Genomic DNA, 26,523 nt, shown 5'->3' with positions numbered 1-26,523 from the left:
ATCACAACGTCGATGCTTGATAATACTTCTAGTCTTCGAGTGCAACCCCCCGGTCCTGCATCATGCTGATTCCCGGTGGTAGACCTGACTCTGATAGATTGTCATACGTACTTCAGCTGATTTTCAGACTATAATACCAGTGTTTCCTCTCTCGGTCCTCACATTGCTTCACATCGGCTCCTGCTCGAGCGTTCTCCGACACGACACTTGCAAAATCAATACGTGTCTAGGGTGGTCGCCTCTTGCCTACAGTTGTAAACCTCCGGCCATGCTACATGCTTATACATGGTGGTATGTCTAGTTCTCTCTAATGACCTGCCATCCGGGCTAATGATCAGATCATGGTTCTAGGCTTTTACCTCTCTTTGTCCCCACATCTATTCACGAGACCCCCCTGCTCGAGCCTACTCGAAACGACGTTCGATAAATCGAAGCTGCTTCAGATTACATTGCGAATGAATCAAAATATCTTGCACCGTTCAAACCCCATCTGATCCAGCTCTTGGGGTGATGCTCATATGAGGCTGTTTGGTAATTGTCGAGGGCCGGTACCAACAGGTCACAGTAGACATTTCTTCGCCGTGGAACTCTCTATTGAGGAGATTCATCCCACTCAATCCTACCCGGAAAGACTTGCTGAGCTAGCCAATCGAAGTCAGACCACTGAGGCGAAGACTGCCTCGGTCTGCACTTCATCTTGCTAGACGGGCGGGAGGTGGACAGAGGTCACAAACGATTCCAACGCATCCTCCACCAGTACCGGGCCGGCATTTCCAGATGATGGGCTTCGGAATACGAAAGATTAATGACAACACATGATGGCCGAAGAAGAGTCTTCAAAATCTAAAGAATGCAAGCACTATGCAACGAAGCGTCTCGCAAAGTCTTTCTCGACTTCCAGCGACACTGTTGTCACGAAATCTCGCCATATTCTTGAATAGCAAGATGTAGGTCTGAGAAATAAGGCATGAAAAGTGTCTGGAACGCGTGAAGACTTCTGGAGATGCAGCCATGAAAGCACTGCCTACAGCAGATAAAGTATTTCATTGCTGGACTATCTTGACCCTGAATCTCTCCATCCAAGCAGCAGAGCGAATTTTCTCATCATACATTTCTGATCATCCTAGAGAATCACGCAAATCCAAAGCCTTCTTTCTTATGTCACAGTCGCTGGGATAAAACCCAATTTCTGCTGAGATTTCATCCAAGTGAGGAGACCATTTTCGATGTCAGGAAATCTTCCTTTCGCCCGCTTCGTGGGCTTGTGCAACATCGTATGTTGTCTTAAAACAAAGGGTCAAAGATTTCGTAAGATGCTGTAAAAGAAATCAGTGAATTCCAGGTCGACTCAGTCGAATGACATACACAAAACGTTTCACAGAATGAGTCAAATAGGTGTTCTGCCGAGATGGCTTCGGCTGTAGCTAGGCTCGCCGGAATGGAAAGCAGGAGCGCATGCAAGTTCAATCGTGGGAATTCGATTCAATTTGACTTTCTAGTGACTCTACTTTATATAAAGCGCATTCCAAGCTTCATACTACACATTCAGTTCAGCAAGGCAATCGGAGCGCAAGCCCCTTCGTTGGTGAATTCTCATGGGTGACAATTGAATAGTTCCGCCCTGTTTGTACGTATCCTCAAGAGCCTAGACCACCGAACCTAGACCACCCCTAAGTGAGACCAAACGGCTAGCCAGAGCATTGATCCGGGAAATGAAACTGTGATTCCAAAAGACCGAGGAGCCCGAAAAGGAAGTCCCGACGTCGAAAACTGCGCTATCTCCCTCAATTTTGGTGTCCCCACAGCACTGCTTACCGGACCACATTGTTGGACATTCGCAGGTATATCATTTTCTTATTTAAGAGCAAGGGTCCCATGATCACTCTTCAATTTGATCCATGTCAACCATTGCGCGCACGAACCTGCTCACGGGGCCATGACCACCAGGGATGCTTTCAGCCACGCATGAAACCATGTCCGTAGGTGAATACGTTTTCGGACGTATTAATCAGGTATGCCGATACCAAAAGGCCGATCTTGCCACGCAGATGCGGGTCCCAATGACCTTCATTCGAGATAATAAGAACGGGTCGTCTGCGATTGGATCAAGCCGGCATTATCAAAATAGGCAGGAATACTGGCAAGATGCATATATGGGTGCTGGGGCTGATTACCGGGCCAAGAAAGGGGCATAAGTCCTTCTCGGAACGGTGTACTGGTCATAACAGCCTGGGAAGTGGTAAGAATGTGATTTTACGTGTAGACTAGATTAGTCGGGCTGACCCTATCACAGCCAACAGAAGACGATGTGGGCCCGTTCCCGAGACAAGTCCCATTGGGCAGGATTGTTTGATTATCAATGTGGCCTAAGCCTGTGCACTAAGTCACTGGTAGGATTGCCGTTCCCCCCAACCCCGACTGACCGACACTCTTCAACACCACGGGACGAAAGTGCTCACCCTCAGTCCAACATCCCCTCAGACTAGAGCTTTGCTATTCAACTGCTCCTTCCAAATGGTTCGTCAGCATATAAAACCGTCTCAAGACGGGATCCAGCAGATCGAAGCTCAAGTAGCAGCCACCAACCCAAACTCCGAGGACTCCCACTAAGAGCACGATCACACGGTATGACTGTGTTTGATGTTTTTAGTCCTGAATCACAAGGCTAATGATAGAATGACTGAAAAGCGTGCTTCGCAACTCGGCCCACTATCTGCAAGCATTTTCGATCTCCAGGCGTACCATGCAGAAAATGACACTGCTAGTAAAGGTATGTTGCGTACCTGAGATTTTGCCAACTTTTTATTCATGCTTTGTTCAGGCCTGTCAGATAGCACCGAGACCACCATGATCAATGCGCTCCTGGATGAGAAAGGTACCAAGTCTATCAGCCAGAACTCGATTTTTCATTTACAATTTATATCATGAACTGAACGAATCTTTCTCCGGTTCTCGTGTACCAAAAGAGACAATAAAACCCGTCACGGATATTAAGAAAGGTCGCGTCAGCACCAGAATCAGCGGCAAATCGCTATTTATGAATGGTGACGCAAAACGTAGCCCACAGACGGATATAACTCGCACTCATATCATGACCGGAGGAACAGTAACAAACGGAAGTCTTCTTGTCAATGGTGATATAGACTTTGATACACTCATGCTGATCTTGAGCCGCTCCCACTGGAGGGGAACATTGTGGATGGAGTGGTCACGAGAGTCAGCGAATAGCGACTTTTTAAGACGGGAGAGACAAGCACATCCTTCAAGCTCTGCCGAATGACAAGGCACATGTACTGCGAGTTTTTAATAAGATTGTCATCTGTTGATATTTCAATGAAAAATCCCGCTTAAAACCTGATAGCCTCATAGTCTTTAACCTCCATTGTAAGTCATCCTCTCATTGACATTAATGAATTGAATGACTTTCAACATAGATACACTGGCATGATACACTGGCTTCATGATTCATAGCGCTCGCAGACTCCACGTATTATCAAAACCGCCAAAAATTGATGTCATTCTTGGCTCAGATGCCATCTCGATGGTCTTGGCTGTGACGAGTCGATAGTCCCGCGGCTTGTCTTGATTTCTCGTAGACTGAAGAAATAGCCGAGGATCAAATTCTTTTGAACACAAAGACCAAAGTGAGGTCATCTTGCCTCTTCCTTGGCTGTTTCTTGCCATGAAGACCAGTGAATCTTACCTAAAGTAGTATAGCGTAGAATGCATACCCTCCTTCAACATCATGTCTCTCCCAAATTCCGCCCGAATGTTGCTTTGTGTGGGTACTTTTCAAAGACGCATCATTCATAGAACAGAATTTTACCAAGACGGCCTTTTGTTTTTTTCTTTTTGGGAAAAGTCAAAAAATTCGCAAAATTCGTTCGGTCATCTTAGGGCAAGGGCATGCGTATGCCCCCTTCACCCGGCTCGACAAAACTTTCGTGATGGTGAATAGACTCCGGCCCATTATCTCCAACAGTCTTTCATGAAATAAGATGTGAGGGGCTGATACTTTAAGCCAGTATCAGTCGGGTCGACTCAGGGACTGGATGAGTGCAGGATGTTATGTTTTTCCATGTTTGGGGACTTGCACGTAGACTAGGACCTTGGGCCACTCGCGAGTAGGCTATAGGAGAAAGCATCGAGAAGGTAGAAGATAATGTCACTTACAGCCTATTCTAGCATGCTTGTAGAGGCAATCAGTGCTGGCATGGAGCAAGGATTTGAGCCACAGGGCCCAGGAACTTCCAAACTTAAGTTTCCTGCTGACGTGGCCTGCAGTATGGCAGTTTGCAATCACACACATGCATCTGAGCACTTGAGCGTGAGGACTCAAGAGTGGAAAGACCTGGCGGTTACATACCTATTGCTATTGGATATAGAAGACGGACAAATTCGCGCTCCTGGCATCTTGACGGCCAATAGAAAGGCCCACAAGATCATGAATGAAAATCCTGCAAACGAATTAAATGAGAGAGCCCTCAGGGTTTAGGTATTCCAATCATTCAGTTTTCTTATCATTCAGTATCCCAGAGAACGACTTGGGCGAGAGCTGGAAGGTAAAGCTAGCCAAATTCTGAGCCAATTTGCCTGCGTTTACAAGTCCCCCTTTCAGCTCTTCATCTCAAAATCACCTGAACTCAATACGATGCCCTCCTTTTCAAGCGCCTCGCAGACTTTGCCTGCAAATGCTGCTCTTGGGGAAGTTCGCGAACCATCGGAGGATCTTGTCACGGCCTTAAAGGATGCTATTCGGGATCCTTTAGGATCGCATACGGCTGTCCACCTCCTTCAAGAGAAAGTGAAAGAGGATTTCCGCCTGCGAATGCGTGTCCGAAGTCTTCTGGGAAATACCTGGCTTCCAGAAAAGCTAAGCACTCTCTGGAATGTCACATACGATTCCGCAAGCAAGGAGGAGATCGAAGCTCGGTTGCTTCGCCAGAAAGAAATTCTCTACGATATTGGGGTCGGAAAGAGAGATCTCTACGAGCTTATTCCATACGAAATCTTAAATTGTCCTAAATGCTACGAATTTTGCTTTGGCACTGAAAAGCCCGATGACTTCTTTTTCTGCATCGCTGCCAAGGCAGAAACACCGGAGGAAAGAAATCATGTGCTTTTTCGATGCCCACCGCAGCTGCTACTCCGGATGTCCTTAGGATCTGAAGAATGGCTCAAAATCTGCCGAGAAAACTTTCCAGATTTGACCTGGCAGCCCCTTACTCAAAAAGAGAATGATGAATTATTTACTTCTTTTAAGAAAAAGGGTTGGATGTGGGATTGATATTGGGAATTGAAGGACTTTCCATCATGAAGGACTTTCCATCATGAAGGACTTTCCATCATGAAGGAGATGTCCTTCCGGAAAACTCAATTGTGACACTGTGATCTCCGCCCTGGCCTGATCAATGACTTCTTGTACTGGTGCTTGTAGCTGGCCTTACGACTTATGCTGACAATCATATAAGACAACCTAGAACATACAAAATTTTCTCTTAGTATTTCATGTTGACGTCTTGATCGTGTGTTTTGGAAAGAATTAGAGATTTATAACCTCCCAGAGAATGCCAGTTCATTAATTGATCTACCTTACCAGAGATAAAAGGCCGAACCATGTACCGATTTGTGTCTTTTCGTTTCTTTGTTTTCCTTTCTCATACTGTACATCAAAAGACATTGGTCATTTGGGCGACAAAGTACCGCCTACCCAAGCATGCATTCCTTCAAGTGCCAGAATCTAGACCAGATGAGGCTTCTTGACCTTCCGCCTGAGTTGGTTATCGCTGTTGGAGATGAGTTGCTTCAATCACGAGATGCCGTAGCGTTTACTATTACAACAGAGCTTGCGGGTCAAGGGCTATTCAGAGCCTTAGCCGCGACCGCCATAGCAGCCTCGCGAGTAGAGAGAGATTTGCTCCTCGGTGAATATGTTTATGGCGTAAATCTTCCTAGTACTAAGTGGGAAAACCGATTATGGGATACTCAGATTCCCTTGTTAAACTATTCGGCGCGAATTTGTGATGAATGAAATTGGGCCGGACCTAATATATCCATGAAACAACTTGCTTTGATGGAGACCCTTGATGAAAAAAAGACAAGCTTATACTGATGGACGACAAGAGCAGAACACTGCAACATGATGAAAATCCATGAATATGAACATTCTTTCGGGGATCTTTGAGTCTCAGGCCGAACTTTTGAATTTAAACGGAGGTTACAATGACTGATGCCTCACAGTAGCGGTTCTAGCTCAGTCATATAGAGCTCAATACGTGATGCCAATTGGAGATACCGGCTGTTTGCTGCTTGGATCTCGCTCTCGATGTTCTCCTTGAGATCCTCCATCTAGATAGGAAGTTCGATGAATCAGCATGTCTCTCGAATGCAAACAGGCATAAAATACGTACCTTCTTCTCTGCCCGCTCAGTGCGGATTCGAATTTGCTCCATAGGAATTTGCTTCTCTGCACGTTCTTCTCGGAGTTGTTGCTGTACATTTAGAAGTTCTTCCATCCTGGTCTGTGCAAGTTCTGCCTTTTCTTGGGCATTCTTATGAAGGTGTCCAATTCGTTCATCCCAGTGAGCTAGTTGGCGTTGCAGGAGTTTCTCTGTCTGCTCAATATCTCGTACACTGGCACCTTGATCTGAAATAGCTTCCTTGTTCCGGGCGGCGCGAGATTTTTCCTCATCTTCCTTCTGCATCTCGGTGGATATTTCCTCAAGTAGCGTGACACATGTCTGGACATTATTTGAGGCCACTGTGAACAATTCTGACGAGGTCTGCAATTCTCGTGCTCGTTTTTGCAATCCATCAATCTGGCTTTTCTCCCGCCTAATTTTTCCGGCTAGCTCACTCAATAATGACTGCAATGTGACCGCAGATTCCAAAGCGTAAGGTTGCAGCCTCTCAGCTTCACGCCGAGTTCGAACCAATCTCTGTGTCTTTTCTTCAAGCTGTTGCTGCCTCCGTGCTCGCTGGTACTTGATATGATCAATATTTTCCGCTACCTGCGATTGCTCACGACGTAAATCTAAAAGCCGGGCCTTGAGCTCGTCGTTTCGTGCCACTTTTTCGTGTAATTCCGGCTGCTTTATCCGCTGTTCTTGTTGCGATCTTGCTAGGCGTTGTCGCATCTCCTTGTTTTTGGCAGAGAGCTCTTGGATGCGCGTTTTCATCTCCTCAGTATCGTTTAAATGTTTGTCAATGATCGGAGTCTGCGATTCACGGAACCGGACAAAGTTGATAAGGTAGGAAAAGACCTTCACAAGTCGATCATGGGTTGGTTTGTTCAGGTCGGTGAAAGTGAAGTCGTTAATACCGCACTGCGTGCATTTTAATTTTCTTCGCCAACACTTGTGGAGGCGTTCGTTGTGACATACCTCCGACAACAGCTTTTGGATTCTAATGAGGAGCCCCATGAGGTTACGGGTCTCCTTGGGAAAAATATCTGGATAGTCTCCGCAAACTTCGTTTGCAGCTGCATGCATTCCTGGCTCGACAGTTTCTCGAGTCACATTCATGAGCAGTTCCGCGAACCGTTCGAAGACTATCTGGATATGTTGCGGATTCGGATTCGCGAGGTCGGTCGAGGTGAACGGGATTCCAATATCGTTGATGCATCCTGCAATTTCCTTGTCGGGCTTTGGAGAGGTCAGTTAAGATTTTCTATGGTCTGATCTTTGATGTTCCATCAAGCTGAAGGGGCAACTAACCAAACGCATCAATGCATCGTTGTCGTCTTCCTTCTTACCACCACGACTGTGTTGCTTTTGGGCGCCAGCCATGCTCATGCGGTGGTTGTTCGACGTTTTGCCACAGCACCGAATGATCTAAATCGGGGAATGATAATAATGGAGGAGACAAAATTGAAATCTATCCACGAGATTGACTTTTCATTTCCAGAGGGCTCATTGAAGATATATGTATGATAAAGCTATTCTGGCACACCGCCCTGTGCGCTCCTCCTAGGACGTTGGTTATTTCCTGGTCACACATTAGGGGCGTCGGTCACTGAGGCGCACCGAGCCCAAGCCATGTGATACAGCTGCATCAAAGTCCGGTGATAGGGCCCCCCCCCCACTTTACAGTTCATTGACCATTAGAACTATCGAGACCCGCGGGACGGGACGAGGCTGGAGTGGAAAGAATAGGAGGAGGAACTCCGCTCAGACCAGTGTTCTAGCCCTACCTTTGGCATTGATTCCCCTTCCGGCACGTCGAGATCATTTTTTTTATTTTTATTTATTTTTATTTAGTTAACTATTATTTTATATTTTTACTCTGTAGCGGGGCTCGCCTGAAAAGTAGAACACAGGCCATACAAGTTCAAGTATGATATCTCAAGCCTCAGCTCTGGGCCGATCTAGAGAATTTCGGTTTTTTTCATAGGTTAAGCAGTAATCTCAAGCCTAATTCTTAAATCTGAATACTGCATAGTCAATCTTCTAGTCAAGCCTGCAGCTAGTCAATATCTTGTCAATAGATCATATAAGAAAGGTCACAGTCGAGTCAAGATTGTTTCCATTGGCCTGGCCAGCCTTTACCGAACCATACTCACCGACCGAAGCATAAGATCCAAGAAAGGAAGGTGTCACTCCAAAAGACCGGGGAGCCTTGAAAGGAAGTCCCGATGTGGGAAACCGCGCCATTACCTTCCTATCACCACGTCACTAACTGTCTAACACCATTGTTGGACATTCACATGAATATCTCTTTCCTGTTTTAGAACAGTGGCCCCAGAATCACTCCCGAACTTTGGCTCATATCCCCACTACGCGCACGAACCTGCTCAAGCAAAGGGGATGCGGACCAGGGTTAATTCCAGCCGTGCATGGGACCATGTTCGTGGGTGGACTCGTTGTTTCTTACATATTGAACAAGTATGCTTATACCAAGGAACCGACCGTATCCAGAAGATGCCTGCCTCGCTTCTGATGTGCATCGTAGATGAAACACACTTAAACCGATTTTCTAGACCGATTGGCGCCTGGGGAAATGCCGATAAGCAGTCTAGCTCAAAAAAATATAGGCTATCCATCTCTATTTTATCCTGAACATGTTCTGCCATCTCCATAGAGACTCTTGTAATAAATTCCGTAGTTCTCGTTTCCACTAGCTTGATGGTACATAGCGCTTGCAGGAGCCAACTCTGAAGAACACCATAAGGCAGACAAGTCAGTACCTCGGCCTCAAACGCCACCCCGATAGCCTTGACTGCGACAGATCGAATCGATGCTGCCGTGAATTCTGAAATTTCGTTAACCGAGGACAGCGACCAAAATCAGTATTGTAATGCCAAGAACGGCAGGGCGAAATCATCTTGTCTATTCCTCGCCACAGAGGGATGGCTGTAGCATTTCCCCCAGAACAGTATAGCGCAGAATGCCTACCCTCCTTCAACGGGATGCCTTCCACCAGTCTCGGCCTGGTCTTACTATTTGTCGAGCCTTTCCAAAGACGCGTCACCATTGGGACAAATTCTACCTCCACTTGATTTTCTGTCGGCTAAGAGCATCAGACCTACTACTCTACCCGAGTAACTTACGGTCTTTGCTTCTGTTTGTGCATACAAGGCAATAATTTGTTCGGAAGACGTTCTGGAGCCTCCAAATTCTCGAACCGTTCAATCGTCTTTGGGCGTGCCTCTACCTCACCCACTTGACTCTACGAAGACTTCAGAGGGCTGGATAAATTTCCTTCCATTCCGTTGTAGGCAAATCTCTTCTGGAACAAAGACATTTGCCTAAAACGGAATGGACTTGCAGGGATCATTAACCAGGTGGTCTGACTAGGCAAAACCACTTTTGAACAGGCTGAGATGAGATATGGCGTCGTTGGTTTTGTATAACTCTTAGTTATAGGCCTAACCATAGAATATTTTAGGTCGTAAGACAGTGGTCTCGGCATATGATACATACTCGTTTGTGATAGGATTCCCATCAGAGTTTCGTACTTGTTGAAGAGGAGGGTGATCGATTATATGGAAAGCAGCAGAGAACCAGATTTTCGCGATCATCTGCAAGATAATACATATAATACGAAGGATACTTTTCTCAGTACATTCACTGCGTCGGGTGCTACTTCCTTTTAACATTCAAAAAGTTGGAAAAGAAATTAACTTTCGTAGTTTGGGCTACTTCAGACAGGGATCGTAGGGAAAGTTTTGATGGGAACGTTTCCCTAAGATCACTACTCGTATATGCAGCTAGTCAATTTACGCTATTCCCAAACTATCAGATGTTGTCCACTCGGCCAAGATATGACTGATTAGGTATAGCATACCAATATCCTTGCTAAGCCTAAATCTGCCCGATCGGCGAAGATCAGGAACCACTTTTACTAGGTTCTCAGGGGTTCTATAGCCTAGCCTTAGCCATTGAGGGATGATGGTGGCCCACTCGCACAAGAATTGACTCAAAAGCTGCAAGCTTCGATCAGGAGTCATCTTCTGATTTCTCATCCAGACTGATGAGATGGTCCTGAATGCTTCAAAAATGGAGAGATATCCGACCGGTAATCCGCCTGGCCGTTGGCTGGAAAAAGCCATTCTGACGCGCGCTTTAGGATTCGACATACCATTCAACCAAATGCAGCTCGCCATGATAGAATGCATGACCAAGGAACTCTCTTTGCGAATGTATTTGTCGACGCGGAAAAGCCCTCAGTCATTAACAGCTCTATATGAATTCATACTCAACGACCTGGATTCCAATGAGAGCCGTGAAATTCTGGTACAATGGATGAAAACAGTAGAAGGAAATCAAAATCTCTCTCACTGGAAGAATCCTTGCTGGCCCCTGAACAATGATCTAATAAATCGGCAACTATTGACTCAAGAGCGTAGGTAACGAAAACCTGATTATGGCTTTCTATCCTTGCTAAAATTCACAGAGATGACGGAAACTCTCCTCTATATTATGTGTGGAGATCAGGGAGTATCTTTGGCGGAGTTGAACTCATCTTTGAAAACAACCAATATCAGTTCACAAACCCGACGGACACTCCAACAAGCTCTCTCGGTGCGCAAGTACGACATATGGAGATTGACTCGATTATCTCGTTAGTGCCAAATATCCATCAAGCCAAACTTCATCCCCGAAATACTCACTGGCTTTCAAGGTGCTCAAAATAACAATGAATGCTCTACATCAGAGCAGGTCTCCTGGTCAAAAGAGAATGGGTACTCTCAGTCTCCAGATCTCTCCTTCGGGTCCCTGATGACCTCTACCCAGCCAAAACCCATACTGAGTTCGACGCCCGTATTCGACATACTGCAGGGTATATCATCCCGTAACTCGATAACACGGCAGGGTTTGACCAAAAAAGAGTCTCTTCATCACATTCTAGTCATCGAACCTTGTACTCGGCATCTGAAGCAGCAGCTCCCCTCCTCTGAATTGTCAATGTTGTCTACCACGGCATCCCTATCGAGCACTGGGACCTCCACGACCTTTTCACCTTGTGAAGAGTCAGCTCAAAGTGGATTTGTTCTCCATCAGGATCTTAAGTCCTCTAAACAAGGGGAACAAGCCCAACTTGACAGCATAAATGGAGGGGGACCCAGCGCTATCTCCAAGTCCCCGCGTATCCGCTGTAAAGAGCCCGGCTGCGAAAGGCATTTCAAACGCCAAAAGTATTTGGATCGTCATATGAAGAATCATTCGACAGAAAAGCAATATCCTTGTGAGGCTACTGACTGCGGACGGGCTTTTACACGCAGTGACACTCTTCAGCGCCACCGCAAGCAAGTTCATAACTTGCAAACGACACGCTTTCGCAGGAATAGGGTAGGTATCAGTTCCGCCTTGTAAGCCCTGGCAATTTTAATTGCCACAAGCGCCAGATCTGCAGCAGTTGCCCCGGTGGGAGTCCACAGAAGCGGGGATGAAACTCCCACAAGGAGCTACTCAGCATATACACAAAAGAAAAATATGCAATACGACGTGTGGTCGTGAATGAAGATATTACTGGGTGGGCTTTAGAGCTTATGACAAGCTGGATAGATACTGGAGATCTGTTCATCGATCAGATTGACTTTGGAAAGGTGTGTGCAAGTGAGTTATAGTATTTTCTGCTGGCAACGCTATTTTTAGTACGGAAGAAGGTGGTTATGAAGTTGCAATATATTTGTATTGTAGGAGTTCAGATTTAAACCACACCATGGAATGATAGGATTTTTGAACCCAGTAGGCATGTGATCTCTCTTGACATAACTCACCTTGTGTACATTTTCAATAAAATCTCACATAGAAACATCACTTATACTGGAATCCACAACTAGTTCTTTAGATACATACACGCAAATGAAGGACCAAGAAAAATACAGCAGATAGTGAAAAGCCGGGATAGGTCTATCTCATGAAGATGTGGACGGTCTAAGACAAAGTAAAAAAACATCTCCATTTATCAATTGTACCCTTGGGACTGAGACTCGAGCACAAACGCAGGGGTAGTTGTAAACGGTACCGAGATATACGCAGGCACTCAGCAGCCACTCACACTAAAACTCGAGGAACTGCAACAACGACTGCGCCTCGGACCCGCAAAGCAGGCTCACATTTGTGATAACCATTTCATTGCAGCTCGCTCGGACGTCGAGACCACGAGCAGTGAAGAGGATAACAGACACGTCACGACTCGGGAAATATAATGGCCGATCGACAGCTGGAAAGAAATCAGATCTCCTGCGGGAGCGAAACGTGAAGCTCCAAAGGGATAAAACAACAGAAAAGTCTGTAAAGGGAAAGGAGTACGAGGGTGGTTTTCAGATTATGGGCTGCAGGAGCATTACTCTAAATCAGTCAAATCTTGTCCACGTGGACAAGAATCGGCCGACTTGGAATAGCGCAAGTACGTAAAAAATGATGGAAATATCCCTCACTGTTGATCAAGTATGGAAATTTTTGAATAAGTGGGTTTTTCTAATTTTGCACGTCGCGAACCGTGAGACCCGCAAAAGACCATCAAACTTTGCTTCAAAGCAGTCTTAAAACCTTGAAAGTATGAGATTTTCCTACCTCGTTGAAGAGAAACTCAGTACAGCTGCAATGAGATAAAACGTTCTTGTAATTCAGTGCGATGTGGGGCGTGGTATCTCTCGCGTTACCCAATACGGATAACCTGGCCGAGGGTACAGGGAATGAGACCAAGACTTGATGTATGCCTTCGGAGCATCTCGGCACCCTTGCTCGAATCAACCTATTTTAGGAATAATCGATAGTTTCCCTACGCCACCGTGAAATACCGCTAATGCAATCAATGGTAAGCCATCACATCTTGAAGTACGCTTTTCGGTCTAGGTCCACTGGGCCGCCCCGTGAGCCAGGACACACCATAGTTTTGTCAATCTAAATAGAACCAAGGGATGATAGCTCAGGCATCTTTCTATTACTAACATTCGTTGACACCCAATGAAATCGTCTCCACCCCGAAAGACGCGTCATCACCCTATACTGAGTCACCCGGTCACTTTGTATAAAAGGTAGCACACCCCGATCATAATGTCACCACCGCTCTTTCTCCTCTACAGTCCTAAACACCTAACATCACGAAAGAAAAAAAGCACAAAGAAACTGATAGTGTTGAACAACAACAACTTCCTGTTCACGAAGTTCATCACATCCGGGGTAACGGCTTCTTTCATACTCAAGACCTCATTTAGCAACCTGCGTCATTACCCTAGCCACTTCCGTCTCATCCAGGCTGCAGAGACTGACATCTAAAATGAGCCAGTCTCGGCTACGGCTGAGCAATGCGTCAATCGATGAGCTTCTCCAGGAGTTACAGGAACGGAGATTGACAAGCGTTCAACTAGTTGAGGTGAGTCAAACAGAGAATAAGGATCACTTGTCTAATATCCTCAGATATACATTGCTCGCATCAAAGAAGTCAATTCAAAGGTGCATGCCGTCAGTGAGATCAATCCAGATGCTTTGGCTATCGCAAGAGAGCGTGATGATGAACGTCAGAATGACCAAATTCGTGGCATGCTCCACGGTGTCCCAATTCTCTTGAAAGATGTATTTTCTACCACAGATTCCATGTCAACAACAGGTAAGATCTTTCTACATCTTGGCCATCGTTGCATCCAGATTATTTATATTTTCACCAATACGCTAACGCTATCGATATTGATCAGCGGGATTCAGCGGTCTGGTAGGCGCAAAACCTACACTTGAAGCAACTGTGGTTCGCAAACTGCGCGAGGAAGGGGCCATCATTCTTGGCAAAACAACCATGTCTGAGTGGCTGAACTTCAGATCTCCGGGTATTGCCCCAAATGGCTGGTCTCCGGTAGGCGACCAGTGTGCCGGTATTTTCTGCGCGAATCAGGATGCCGGTGGTTCTTCGACGGGGAGTGCTGTTGCGACAGCTCTGGGATTGGCGGCCGCGGCACTGGGTACAGAGGTTAGATGCTTAGAACTCGAATATTCGCACTGATCTGACAATCATCAGACTTCCGGAAGCATTGCAACGCCAGCTCGTAGCTGCGGTATTATCGGGATGAAACCAACTGCGGGCTTAACTTCCCGAGATGGAGTTTTCATTGCCAACGAATATCAAGACAGCGTGGGAATTTTATCTCAAACTGTCAAAGATGCAGCCCTCATACTCACCGCTATAGCCGGTCAGTCATTCGATCTCCTCTTTGTTTCTGTCTAGGTATAATCTGATGCTGTACAGACCCAAAAGACGAGGATTCCTGCGAGAAGGTTGACCCACGAGACTTGCATAGCGTCCCTCGACCCCTCGGTTGCACTAACTTTGTAGAGCACTGTATAACCTCTGGTCTTCAAAACTTAAGAGTAGCAGTAGGAGTAATTTCATCACGCTTATGTGGCTTATGAGGCTAAACAGGACAGGTCGCACGACACATCATGAAGCGGGATCAATTTGCCACCGAGAAATTCAATGAAGCACTTAGTAAAATGAGGCACCTCGGTGCAACGATCGTTGATGATGTTAAATTTTCTTCGTGGACGCTAAACATGTCCAAACACTTCGGGGATAAGTGGAAACTTGCGTCGCGATTACTTTTGAAACAGAGTGAGGCACAACCCGTGATGATTTCACATTTCTGTTCTCAGCTGACTCTCCATCTGTGCTAGATATTGAATCATTCTTGAACTCATTCTCTGAAAACTCGCAAGGTATTCGTACTCTTGACGATATCAGGAACTACACAAGAAAATTCTCCAAGGAAAAAGCGGAAGACTATCAATTAACGGAGTTCGACACGGCAGCCCAACAAGCCCAACATTACGGTATGAATTCAGAGGAGTATCAAGAATCACTCTCTCTTCGGCTGAAAATGGGCAAGGAGCTGGGAAGTCTTCTTGACCACTATGATTGCGATATACTGGTTGCACCAGCATGGACAGAGACAGCGGCAAATTTGGGCGGCTGTCCACAGGTATCCGTACCCCTACAAGCTTATCCCAAAGACTGGCCTCTGAAAAAGATGCACAATGAATTCATCTCAACAGGACCTGAGATCCCGTAAGTGACTGCAATTCCCGGGTTGAGGTTGCTGTCACAGCAATGGCTGACTTTCTCGTTTCCAGAACTGGCATTCTATTCGTAGGCCGTAGGTGGGATGATGCTAGAGTTATCGGTGCTTCATATGCATTTGAACAGGCTACACAGTACCGAAAGACCTTGAAGCCGATCATATACCCCACGGTTGAACTTCATGATTGGCCAGCCAAGATATAGGTGCGAATCCGCTCATGCTCCCTGGCGGATTTTCCAAATGACCTGGGTTCTTCTGTGACTCGGCCATTATTGGGGGTTTTTTTTATTTCATATTTTATATATCATTTCAGCTATGGCAGGGGTGGAATTCCAGGCTAAAAACACATTTGATGAGAATGAGCAAGTACAGTATTACTTGAGTGAGCAATTTTAACTAGATGTTCAAGTCAATGCAGCAGCAGACTTCGTGGTATTTTGTTAGTCCTCCAGCACCGACGTCTGAAAGTTCTTCCCCCAAAATTCTCGGGTCAACAGAGGCTAGCATAGCCGATCGAGACTAAGATAATGCATCTACATAGGACGGGGCATTCCTGAAATGCAATATTACCAGCAAGGCAACTAATATGGAAATATTGACATCTTGCTGACTGAGCCCTTTCAAACGGTACTGGAGGCACTGGCAGATCTCGAGCGTCATGACCGGAAGCTTGCCTTTCAAGCCTCTCGAGTTGTTGGAATTTATCGTCGTCTTTGGGAGTCTTGCGTGGCGAAGCACCGCGACTGCGAGAAAACAAGTGAAACCAACCAATGCTTGAAGCAGGCTGGCGTGCACCTAAGTAATGATAGGGACAGCCTTCAAGTTCGCCATGACCAGCAAGTAGCCCGACTGCGCTTGTTTGACCAGGCACTGAGAACATCTCAGGAACACATGACTGGCATGCTTAACCAGTGGAATCACATCCCGAGAGGTGACCTAGCGGACTTAGTTGATGTCGATCTTTGTGAGTGAGGGAAAGCTCGACTGTGCTGAGTCTGATGTCAAAATTATCAGATTGATATATAGTATGTAGGTATCTACTTGAATGAGACAAACTTTTATAAATTGCTCGTTTCGAAAAAATGTGGAATGGAATGTGGCGCAATAATTACGGTCAGGGGCCACTACAGCCAATTTTTGGAGTTCCGCTTATAGCGGAGCAATAGTCAATCACTAGACTTTCATTCAAAACTTGCTCTAGTTTTGACTGTAATTTGGCAACATATTACGTACAAAGAAGGACGTGTCTAGGGTTGGCATCGTGGGCAGTGTAGCTGAAGGGGAAAGGCCGAGTGACTGAAGTATGGTAGAGGTTCCATGCGCGGCCATAGAGACAATCGGAAACTGGAGACCCTTGGTCCAACGGCGGATTGCGCGATGATGTCGAGCATCTGCCCACGTACTCGGCGTAGGTTTCCCATGACCGTTTCCATCCGAGGCAGGAAGAACAGATGCTCGCCAATCATGTTCCCGGTGACTTGATCAAGCCGTGTCAGTCGAAATTCCACCCAGTGTATATGCTCCGAGAGAAAGAACGCCGACAAGTGGAGAAAAATATCTTCAGGTTGCGTGGACATAGCCAGAGGATCCGGACCGGTCCATTGGAAGCCGGATGCATCATCGTGGCTGGGGTGGAAGAAGCATTCAATCAAGGGGGGTGGCAGAGCGTCCATTCTCGCAGAATGGGTGAGAAGATCAAATGCATGACCCCCGTGGTCAGCAGCAAGACAGGGAGGTGGTGTCGGTATACTAGAGAACTCTCGCCAGAGTGCGTGGAGATCAAGGTCGAAGTCAGAGTCTGTATTACCGTGAGCACATGTTGGTAAGAAATCCACGCGTACTTACCATCCCGAACTAGATCATTCATGTTCATTTTATCCTACTGATATGGATGTGGTGCAGAAGACCAGGTATTTATTGACTAGCGAGGTAGAATAGCTGAAAGAAAGAAGATTGATGTAGAGACTGACAGCTTAAATGTCTTCGAAGCGTGGCAGCAGGGGCAGTGAAAAGCTTCCATTTCCACGAGTCTAGCAATAAAATACCACATAATTGGTCAGAATTGATATCTTTCACCCGGTTCAACAGTGTTTAACCACATCTCACCACCATCAACATTGATCAAGACATTGAAGAACTGGCTATCAAAGAGCTTGAGATACGCAAAACCCCCCAAAACTCCCCTGCCTTTCCTCTCAAGCTACTCGGGTCTTGCCAAAGGCATGTCGGCACGAAAAGTCTGTTCACCACTCGCTTTCAGGACTGAAGTTGTGCCGGCATGAAGTTCACGAAGCACGCATTCGCGGCTCCACAACCATAGTGCTTATTCATTACAGCGCTGTACGAGAAGATCGTTCTCGACTTCCAGCCACTCGTTGGACTCTCGAAGTTCCTGCTGTTCTTCATCCAGATGGATCTTCTCGGCGGATTTCATGACCTAACAGTCCCAGAGACAAAAAGGTCGAGAAGTTTGAGAGCGGGCACGGCAAGGTCCGCCTGACTGCGCAGAATCTGCATGAGCTGCGTTGTAAGAAGACCGGCCGCGTTGACGGGGGTCTGTGAGTATTTAGTGTCGTTCATTACGGTAGCTGTCGGGAACAGACTGACCTTGGGAGCGGTCGCTGCATGACCTATCTCTGACTGGAAATCTCTCACATGGACATCATCCATTGGCTGTTTGGATAGCCGGCGCTGCCTCTTAGCGGGTCGATCTGCAGAAGAAGGAGAAGGTGGGTGGTCCATTGGGCTTGCTTGCTGGATGAAAGGAATCATGCCGCAACGGAGAGATTTATACAATAGACGGGACTCAAGTTTCTACATTATGAGCTAGTAAGACGACCGCTAAGTGTTAAAATTTCAACAAATCAGGATTCACCAGTAAACAGCTGATGCCCCACCTGTTGGCCCAACACGTTGGGCACAGCAAGAAATGAAATTCTCGCTCCTGAGATTCGCAAATACGAAGAATGGACTTGCTACCGGATATATACCTGGCCCGGACCCTCAATTTGAACCTGCCAAGACGCCCAGGATGGTTCATTTGGCCCACCCCGTATCTCGAGCATAGGTCTAGCCAGAGTACAGGGATGCAGTGAAAAGCGCAAGACGGAATACACGGGAGGAGGAAGTGTAGGCAACTGAGAATTTCAACATCCTGCGGTTGGGTCTCCCTACATTGCTCATACTCGCAGTGTGGCATGTCACACAAGGTATTTCCCATTGACACTCCGCCTGGATTTTATTTTGAGCCACACATTATAATCCTTTTTCGTTCCCCGATGCCCCGTTGCATTGTTTACGTCGCCTTTTCGCGGACAGCTCCCCTCCTGGTAATCAATTTTTCGCCTACTTCAAAGCTAACTATGCAGAGTCTGTGTTTGAGGAATGCGATAATGAAATTGGACAAGCACTCAACCGCCGGCTGATAAAACGCCATATAATGAGTTACAGGGAGATGGCAAACAACCATAACGTCAAATTGGCCTACGTAGCCATTGTTCTGGGAGGTGGGCTTAGTGTCGTGCTGTTTGTCTCACTGAGCATACAAACAAACAATTCATTAACGCCCGGCGGCTGAGCCGAAAGGGCAACTATCACTAATCTACTGTACATGTCCATCTGTGTATGCTGTGTCTCCTGAAAGCCCATACATAAAACCTTAGAACATATAACATTTCCAGAAAGCAGTATCGCAGCGAGTTTCTCGTGGGTTAGTAAGTGGGTTAGTAGGCTGGCTTGAATGCGCTTCTCCAAGTGTTCAACATCCTATCTTCGGCAGTTGAAGCGCGTCTACCATGTGTAGCACGAGGTGGTGGGTAAGTAGGGTCGGAAGAAGGGGTGGGGGTTATGTTGGTCGATATCAACCATTGATTCGAGTATCTTTCCTGTTGTGATATAAGGCTGGTGCAGATCAGGAACCAAGCCGAACCACCGGAATTAATCCCGAAGTATGTATACGAAGAACCAAGTTGATTTCCAATCAACTTGATCTTCTCGTTGTATATATAGCCTTATTCTTCCCTCTCAAATAAAAAAAAAGACAATTCACACCTCTGAACTACAACAGGTTATGAGCCCGGAAGCAAAATCTCGGGTGCCATCTCTACTCATCCGAAAATTATCTTAACCATCGTGATTATATATCTACCCCGCTTTCGCAGTCATCACTATGTCTGCTCTGGTTCACGACTCTCCGGACCGAGCCGTCACGGCCATCGAGCCTCTGACAGGAAGCGATAATTACGCAACCTGGAAACGTCTTATGACCTCCTACCTCAAAGCCAGGCAGGTCTGGGATGTTGTGTCGGGCGACCTCCAGCGTCCTGACTGCTTGTTCAAGTACGCCAAGCCTATTACGGCAGACATTCATCCTTTGGTGGAACCGCACCTCGCGGGGGCGGTGAGACAGCGCGCCATTGAGGCGCGCCTCGAAGTGGAGGTCCAGGCATTCGAGCGCCACCGTGAATGGTCGCGCCGCGAAGCTGAGGCCTACCACACCATTTTCCGGTATCTGTCCCCCCACATTAGCATTCATGTTGCGGGACTTGAGACGTCTCGCGACCTCTGGAATGAACTCGAAGAACGGTACCGGCGAATGGAACTGGCCACGTTCTGCGAGTTGTTTGCGCAGCTTCGTGAAACCACTGGCGAGCGCTGCGGCAGTGCCCGCGAATTTGTCGATCGGGTACGGTTGCTCGTACATCGATTGAATGCTATCGTGCCCGGATCCATTGGCGATCGAACGCACATTGCGATCTTACTGACGCAGATCGGACCGGAATACATTCTAGTTGTGGATGCCATTCAGAATGACAAGGATCCGGTGAATCCGACCACGATCGGAAATCGTCTGTCTAATGCTGAGCAGACGGTTCGGAGAAAAGAAGCTCCAACACCCTTGCAGGCAGCATCTGGCCCGTCTGACAATACGGTGCAGCAGACTGCCAAGAAATGCAACTATTGTAAAAAGCGCGGCCATGTGGTCGCGCAGTGCTGGAAGAAACAGCGAGAAGGACAGTCGTCTAGGGACCATGCCCTGAAGGCTGAGAGGAGTGTTTCCGGCTCACCAAGAACTAACTTACAAAAGATACCATCAAGCCAGGTGGAAGATTGGCAGGGCCCGCCGACTTCCAAGAGACCGAGGATCAATATCGTGAGGGCGAGGGTGACGACCCTTTATACCCACGCACCGCAACCCCGGTGGATCCTGGACTCGGCCGCCACCAGCCACATCTGCTGGGACCGGAGCTGCTTCAGCAGTCTGCGGCCCCACCGCGAGATGTTGGACACGGCGGGCGATCCAGTGGAAGCCGAAGGGATTGGTACGGTGAAGCTCACGCTCCGGGGGAAGTTCAACCAGCCCCTGGTGCTGAAGAACGTGTACTTTGCGCCACGCGTCGGGATGAACCTGATCAGCGTGCCGAAGCTGTTGCGAGACCGCTACTCGGTGGTGGCGCACCCACAGAACGTCTTTGTGCAACGCCGAGGACGAACCGTGGGGACCGCCTACCACGCGGAGGAGGATCTACTGATCCTGCGGTGCCATGTGAGCAAGAGATCTCGAGAGCGAGTCCAACTGGCGAGGGCGCCGACGACCCATGACCATGCAGATTCCCTGGAACCGCAGGCGGTGGCCATGGACGTTGACGATCCTCGGGAGTCAAGTGGCGTAGAATGTACAGCGCCAACCTCTGAACTCGGTGGTGAAGCTGTGATACTCGAAGAAGATGTGTGCACAGGAGTGGACCAGGCCTCCGAAGCGTTGTGGCACGCTCGGATGGGACATCTGAACCGGGGCGACTTGAGGGTGGTCCTTCGGCAGACCGGCACTCCGTACCGACCGCTGACGCAGGCGCAGCTGCTGGCAACGCCGCAGTGTCCGGCGTGCATGTCGGGTAAGCAGCATCAGAAGAGGAACTCCCGCGCAAGACGGCCACGTCTGCATTCAACGAGAATTTTCGAATTGATCCATTCGGACATCATGGAGATGCCGATGGCCAAAGATGGCTCCAGGTACGTGATCACCTTTACTGATGATTATTCTCGTGGCTCGTGGGCCTATGCCATGAGATGGAAGCATGAAGCGCTCCCGAAGTTCCAACATTTTGAGGCCTGGGTGCACCGACAGTTCGGCGCCCAGATCAGAAGATTCCTCACCGATAATGGGAGAGAGTATCTGCCAATTGGAACACATCTCGAATCCCAGGGAGTTGAGTTCGACACCTCGCCGCCATACTGCAAAGGGCAGAATGGGCTGGCCGAACGCACTAATCGTACTATCCGGGAGCGGATCAACACGCTCCTGTCCGATGCGAACCTTTCTCCTTCCTGGTGGATCGAGCTTGTAGACACAGTGGTCTACTTGAAGCTGCGTGCACCAGCATCGATCTTACGGAAGAAGACACCGTTTGAAATTCTATACGGGGAACCGCCCTCGCTCTTGCATCTGCGACGGATCGGCTCCCGTGCATGGGTCTTGATCCCTAAGGAGCATCGAGCCAAACTCGGACCGAGATCATCCGAGTGTCGACTGCTAGGCTATTGTGAACCGAATCAGTATAAGCTCTATGAAATCCATTCAGGAAAGACAGTCTTTTCCCGTGATGTCGATTTCGATGAGAGGACCCCGGTGGCGCCACTCATCGAGGGGGAAACAGGCAACGACCTCCCGGACAACGCTCCTCCATCACCTGTCTTTCCATCAATGCCAGGTTCAGTCAGCGGGCTGCCGACACCACCTACGTCGCCCTTACCTTTGTCGAATGCGCGAGAGAATATGCCATCTGAGCGTGAAGAGGAGACACCTCCAGTGGTTAATCCAAGCCAACAAGAAACCGACTTGACATCGGATCTGGGGTATTCGATCTATGGTCGCAGACGAAGACCGTCACGACGTCTCCTAGAGTCACTTGGCAAGGTGTACTCGGCAGGCGCATTGAATACCGCACCGGCCAGACAAGTCGACCCGGCGACCTTTCGCGAAGCTGTGTCAGGCCCAGACCAGCTGGACTGGTGGGCCGCTATCCAGAAAGAATATGCGTCTCTTCTCGAACACGGAACATGGGAAAAGGTTCGGCAGGAGGACGTACCAGCCGGAGATCATGTGATTGGCTGCAAATGGGTCTTCAAGACCAAAGCCAACGGAACGCGAAAAGCGCGACTGGTTATCAAAGGCTACCGGCAGAAACATGGCATCGACTATCACGAAACGTTTGCTGCTGTGTCGCGAATGGACTCCGTCCGCTGCATTGTCGCCAGCGCCGTGTTGCGCGGATGGAAACTCCACCAATTCGACGCGGTCACCGCATTTCTCCATGGAGACGTCGATTCGTCTATCTATATGGAGTTACCTGAAGGTTTCGAAAAGCCAGGATACGTATGCCGACTGCGCCGCTCACTATACGGACTGAAGCAGGCTCCGCGGATTTGGTACCAATGCGTCCACCGCGTTCTGGCTTCTCATGGCTTCACTATGGCCCAATCGGACAATTGTGTGTTCTACAAACCGGATTGCGTCGTTTGTGTCTATGTCGATGACTTTCTTGTTGCTGCGACAAACACGCACGAAATCGAACAAGTGCAACGAGCCTTGCAAACAGAGTTCCGACTGAACGATCTGGGCACCCCTCGATCATTCCTCGGGATCCAGTTCGACTATGATGTCGATGGGTCCGTATCTATTCACCAACACCAGTACATCCAGAAGGTGCTCTCCGACTTTGGCATGGAGACTTGTCAGCCGAAGTCTACGCCGATGAATCCCAAGCAAATCTTGAATCATCGTCCAGAGGAGGAACCTCCGGACGAGGAAGCAAAAGCTCGTTATGCGACTGCCATCGGTTCGTTAATGTATCTAATGGTTGGCACGCGACCAGATATTGCATTTGCGCTGGGCATGTTGAGTCGCTTCACGTCTCAGCCGCAATCGCAACACCAAGTCGCTCTGCAGCGATTGCTTCGCTACATCAAAGCCACGCAATCTCATCGCATTACTTACCGCAGTGGGCAGTTGATCGGGTACACGGACGCCGACTTTGGGGGCTCCGTCGTCACTGACGGTGCATACTCAACGTCTGGCTATGTTTTCCAACTTGCAGGTGCGCCAGTTTCCTGGTCATCCAAGAGACAGGGGGAAGTGGCCACGTCTACAACTCATGCCGAATACATCGGACAGTACAATGCCATTCTGCATCTCCAGTGGCTCCGCACCTTTCTGGCTGAAACGCAACTGTATCGGTCTCCGGTCACTAACATTATGGCTGACAACCAGTCCGCCATCGCTCTCTCTCGCAACCCTGAATTCCACAAACGCACGAAGCATTTCAATGTAAAATTTCACTATCAGCGAGCCGTGCTGGATACAGGCGAGATTGGGCTTCAATATATTCCAACTGGGGAACAGGCCGCGGACGGTCTCACCAAGCCATTGGGACCTACGGCCTTTGCCAGATTTTGTAGTCTCTTAGGAGTCGATGCTCCAGAGGTTTCGAGACAAAACGCGTGACAGCGCAGGCGCTCTTTCCACTTATTTTCCCGCGAAGGTTTTTCAGTGGTTTTACCGAGGCCTGACTGCTCTGCGCCATTCCAGAATCGCCCTGCCAGCAAAGCGATCCTGAGGGGGAATGTTGTGATATAAGGCTGGTGCAGATCAGGAACCAAGCCGAACCACCGGAATTAATCCCGAAGTATGTATACGAAGAACCAAGTTGATTTCCAATCAACTTGATCTTCTCGTTGTATATATAGCCTTATTCTTCCCTCTCAAATAAAAAAACAAGACAATTCACACCTCTGAACTACAACAGACTCTTAAAAATCGCTTCGGATCTCTCTCTTTCTCTCTCTCGTAATTGATATCACAGCTGTAGTCGACTGAGATGGCCATGGGGCATATCTCGAGCAGATGTATCTGATTTCCTGTCGGCTCCCGGTCGACTTCCACGAACCACTCCCACGAGCCCATCCCCACATATCAATGCCCACGAGCCAACTCCCACAAGACCAATGCCCACAAACCAATGCCCACAAACCAATGCCCACAAGCCAAATCTCACGAGCCAAATCCCACGAGCCAAATCCCACGAGCCAAATCCCAGGAGCCCACTCTCGCGAGGCCCACACTTAGAAGCCAACTCCCAAAAGGCCGACTCCCACAAGGCCGACTTAAGACCGACCAAGTCCAGCCATTGCACTGACGTGAGCCAGACAACCGTGGCGGTCAGTCCTTCGTGAGCATGTTGCCCAGCATGCCCTTTCGTTTGAGAAACCGGCAACGTGTACTTTGAAATGAATTGCATATCCGGAACAAGGCAGTCAAAAGCCTACGGCATCGTCGAGGTGCTTGAGGTTTCGCACGAAGGGACATTTTACTGGGCACACGTTAGCAAAAAAGTCAGAAAAGGGACTCTTGACTCACATTTTACCGATGACTGATCAGCATTTTGACGGGCGATTAGAAAATGTGCGACGGGTGTAGAATTCAAATAGAATAAACTCATTTTGGCACTGCCCAATCACCAGGTGACCTTTTGGAAAGTCTGGCAAACGAGCCAATGCTCAACCTCAGGACTTAAAGGCAGATGATGTTTGTGATGATCCCCGCCTCAATCTACACGATGAAGGCTGCTCATTTTGGGAAGCGGGGATACCAAGGGCTCCAGGAGCGTATGGGATATAATTTGGTCGCCTTTGATCACCCGGTCACCCATGTGTAGTGTGAGCGTGGTCTTATAAATGGCATCTCGGCTGAAAGTACCAAGCTGTCGGGATTGGCGAGGGACACTCGGTGTCGGAATTTGACGTTGAGGCGCCAGGTGAATTGCCGTTCCTCCGCAGTCGATCTTATGCTCTCAAGCTTGCGCGCCGAGTACAAGACGATATACCCGTGACACGCTACTCTCAACTGGGGAGCCCATCTCTCTCGCCAAACTGGGTTTGCCGCATTATCGGATTCACCTGAGAGATTGCTACACTGATCGTGTTGATCAAGCGTCCTCCAGTCGCGCCAATTTCTGAGCAGCCTAATACCACAGACGTTCGTCTGCCACTGCTTTCCTTGTTTATGTCGAGTCATGATCCTCCAAGGTGGAAGGGTGTGTTGTTCGAGGACAGCGAGTATATGCACATTGTGTCGTAAAAATGTATCGCACTTGACAAGTGACTGTTCAAAAGATGTCAGTATACATCCGGCGATAAGGCGCCCACTCACAACCTTTCATCTTGGACCTTACCACTCGTTTGGTCCGTACATATATCGCTCCACAATAGCTTCTTGTCCACTGCGGAGTGTGTTTGTAGACTTGCCTGGTACACCTTTCAAATCTCAATTCTCGCGAGACGCCGGGGACGTTTGCGTTGTTACAAGATGGGCTGGATGGTGGCAGTCTATCGTAGTCTGAAGCATGGATCATTTGCTCGACGTGTGCCTGGAGGCATGTCCTGATGAACACGGTATTAGTGACTGGACCAGGAAACGACTTCTGACTTACCTCTCCAGGTACAGAACTGACAGTTGTGCCACCCTTGTAGTAGTGACCTGAGGTGGCTCAGTATGTGTTGGGCTGGTCGCAAGTTCGGTGTCAGCGCAGTCTTCAAAAGTATTAGGCTGGCCGGGACATAGCTGCACAAGACAAATTGTTCATGCTGTCATACTTGCAAGAAGCCCGGAGAGGCAAAGTTCGGTCGACTTGGTGGCCAGGGTCATAGGTGTCATACATGCGGGATATGGTGATGCGGTTGAGACTTGTGACCCTGGCCCTAGCTGATAGACACGAGTGATGACGAAACATCAACGGGCAACGGAGCTGGATGACAGCATCCATCGGGAGGTGTATGGTCTGTATCAGTGAGTAACGAGCACCGGCACCAAAGACCGAAGGCGAGGAACTTATCTTGGGCAGGGGCCTGTGGGAACAGAGCAATCTCTCCGCATACAATTCTATGCTCATGACACGGGCTCGCAGACCTTTGTTGTGCCCATTCCTTCCTCGGGGGTGTCGGACGTTGCATTA

At 48.3% G+C, this 26,523-nt stretch overlaps 4 protein-coding genes across 4 annotated transcripts; 3 read left to right on the top strand and 1 right to left on the bottom strand.

Annotated features, from left to right (window-relative positions):
- Positions 1 to 2,676: 2,676 nt before the first annotated feature.
- On the top strand, positions 2,677 to 2,928 carry N7520_001592 (uncharacterized protein; the record flags this gene model as incomplete). The annotated part of the gene is made up of 2 exons (XM_057135527.1): positions 2,677 to 2,770; positions 2,822 to 2,928. 2 exons carry the CDS (start codon positions 2,677 to 2,679, stop codon positions 2,926 to 2,928), a joined length of 201 nt encoding a protein of 66 aa, XP_057001463.1.
- A 1,723-nt stretch (positions 2,929 to 4,651) lies between these two features.
- On the top strand, positions 4,652 to 5,287 carry N7520_001591 (uncharacterized protein; the record flags this gene model as incomplete). Its single annotated transcript, XM_057135526.1, has 1 exon — positions 4,652 to 5,287. One exon carries the CDS (start codon positions 4,652 to 4,654, stop codon positions 5,285 to 5,287), a length of 636 nt encoding a protein of 211 aa, XP_057001462.1.
- A 947-nt stretch (positions 5,288 to 6,234) lies between these two features.
- N7520_001590 (Kinetochore protein Nuf2) lies at positions 6,235 to 7,793 on the bottom strand (the record flags this gene model as incomplete). The annotated part of the gene is made up of 4 exons (XM_057135525.1): positions 6,235 to 6,348; positions 6,411 to 7,325; positions 7,383 to 7,643; positions 7,716 to 7,793. The coding sequence occupies 4 exons, from the start codon at positions 7,791 to 7,793 to the stop codon at positions 6,235 to 6,237; spliced, it is 1,368 nt and encodes a 455-aa protein (XP_057001461.1).
- Positions 7,794 to 13,725: 5,932 nt separating this feature from the next.
- Positions 13,726 to 15,505, top strand: N7520_001589 (Amidase; the record flags this gene model as incomplete). The annotated part of the gene is made up of 7 exons (XM_057135524.1): positions 13,726 to 13,821; positions 13,866 to 14,055; positions 14,141 to 14,409; positions 14,458 to 14,629; positions 14,686 to 14,813; positions 14,865 to 15,048; positions 15,111 to 15,505. The coding sequence occupies 7 exons, from the start codon at positions 13,726 to 13,728 to the stop codon at positions 15,503 to 15,505; spliced, it is 1,434 nt and encodes a 477-aa protein (XP_057001460.1).
- Positions 15,506 to 26,523: the final 11,018 nt, after the last annotated feature.

Source organism: Penicillium odoratum, assembly GCF_028828045.1.
Source record: "Penicillium odoratum strain IBT 22623 chromosome Unknown utg000001l_segment0_segment0, whole genome shotgun sequence".
Taxonomy (NCBI): domain Eukaryota; kingdom Fungi; phylum Ascomycota; class Eurotiomycetes; order Eurotiales; family Aspergillaceae; genus Penicillium; species Penicillium odoratum.
Note: the sequence above shows the minus strand (reverse complement) of the source record. Positions and strands in the feature narration are given on the sequence as shown.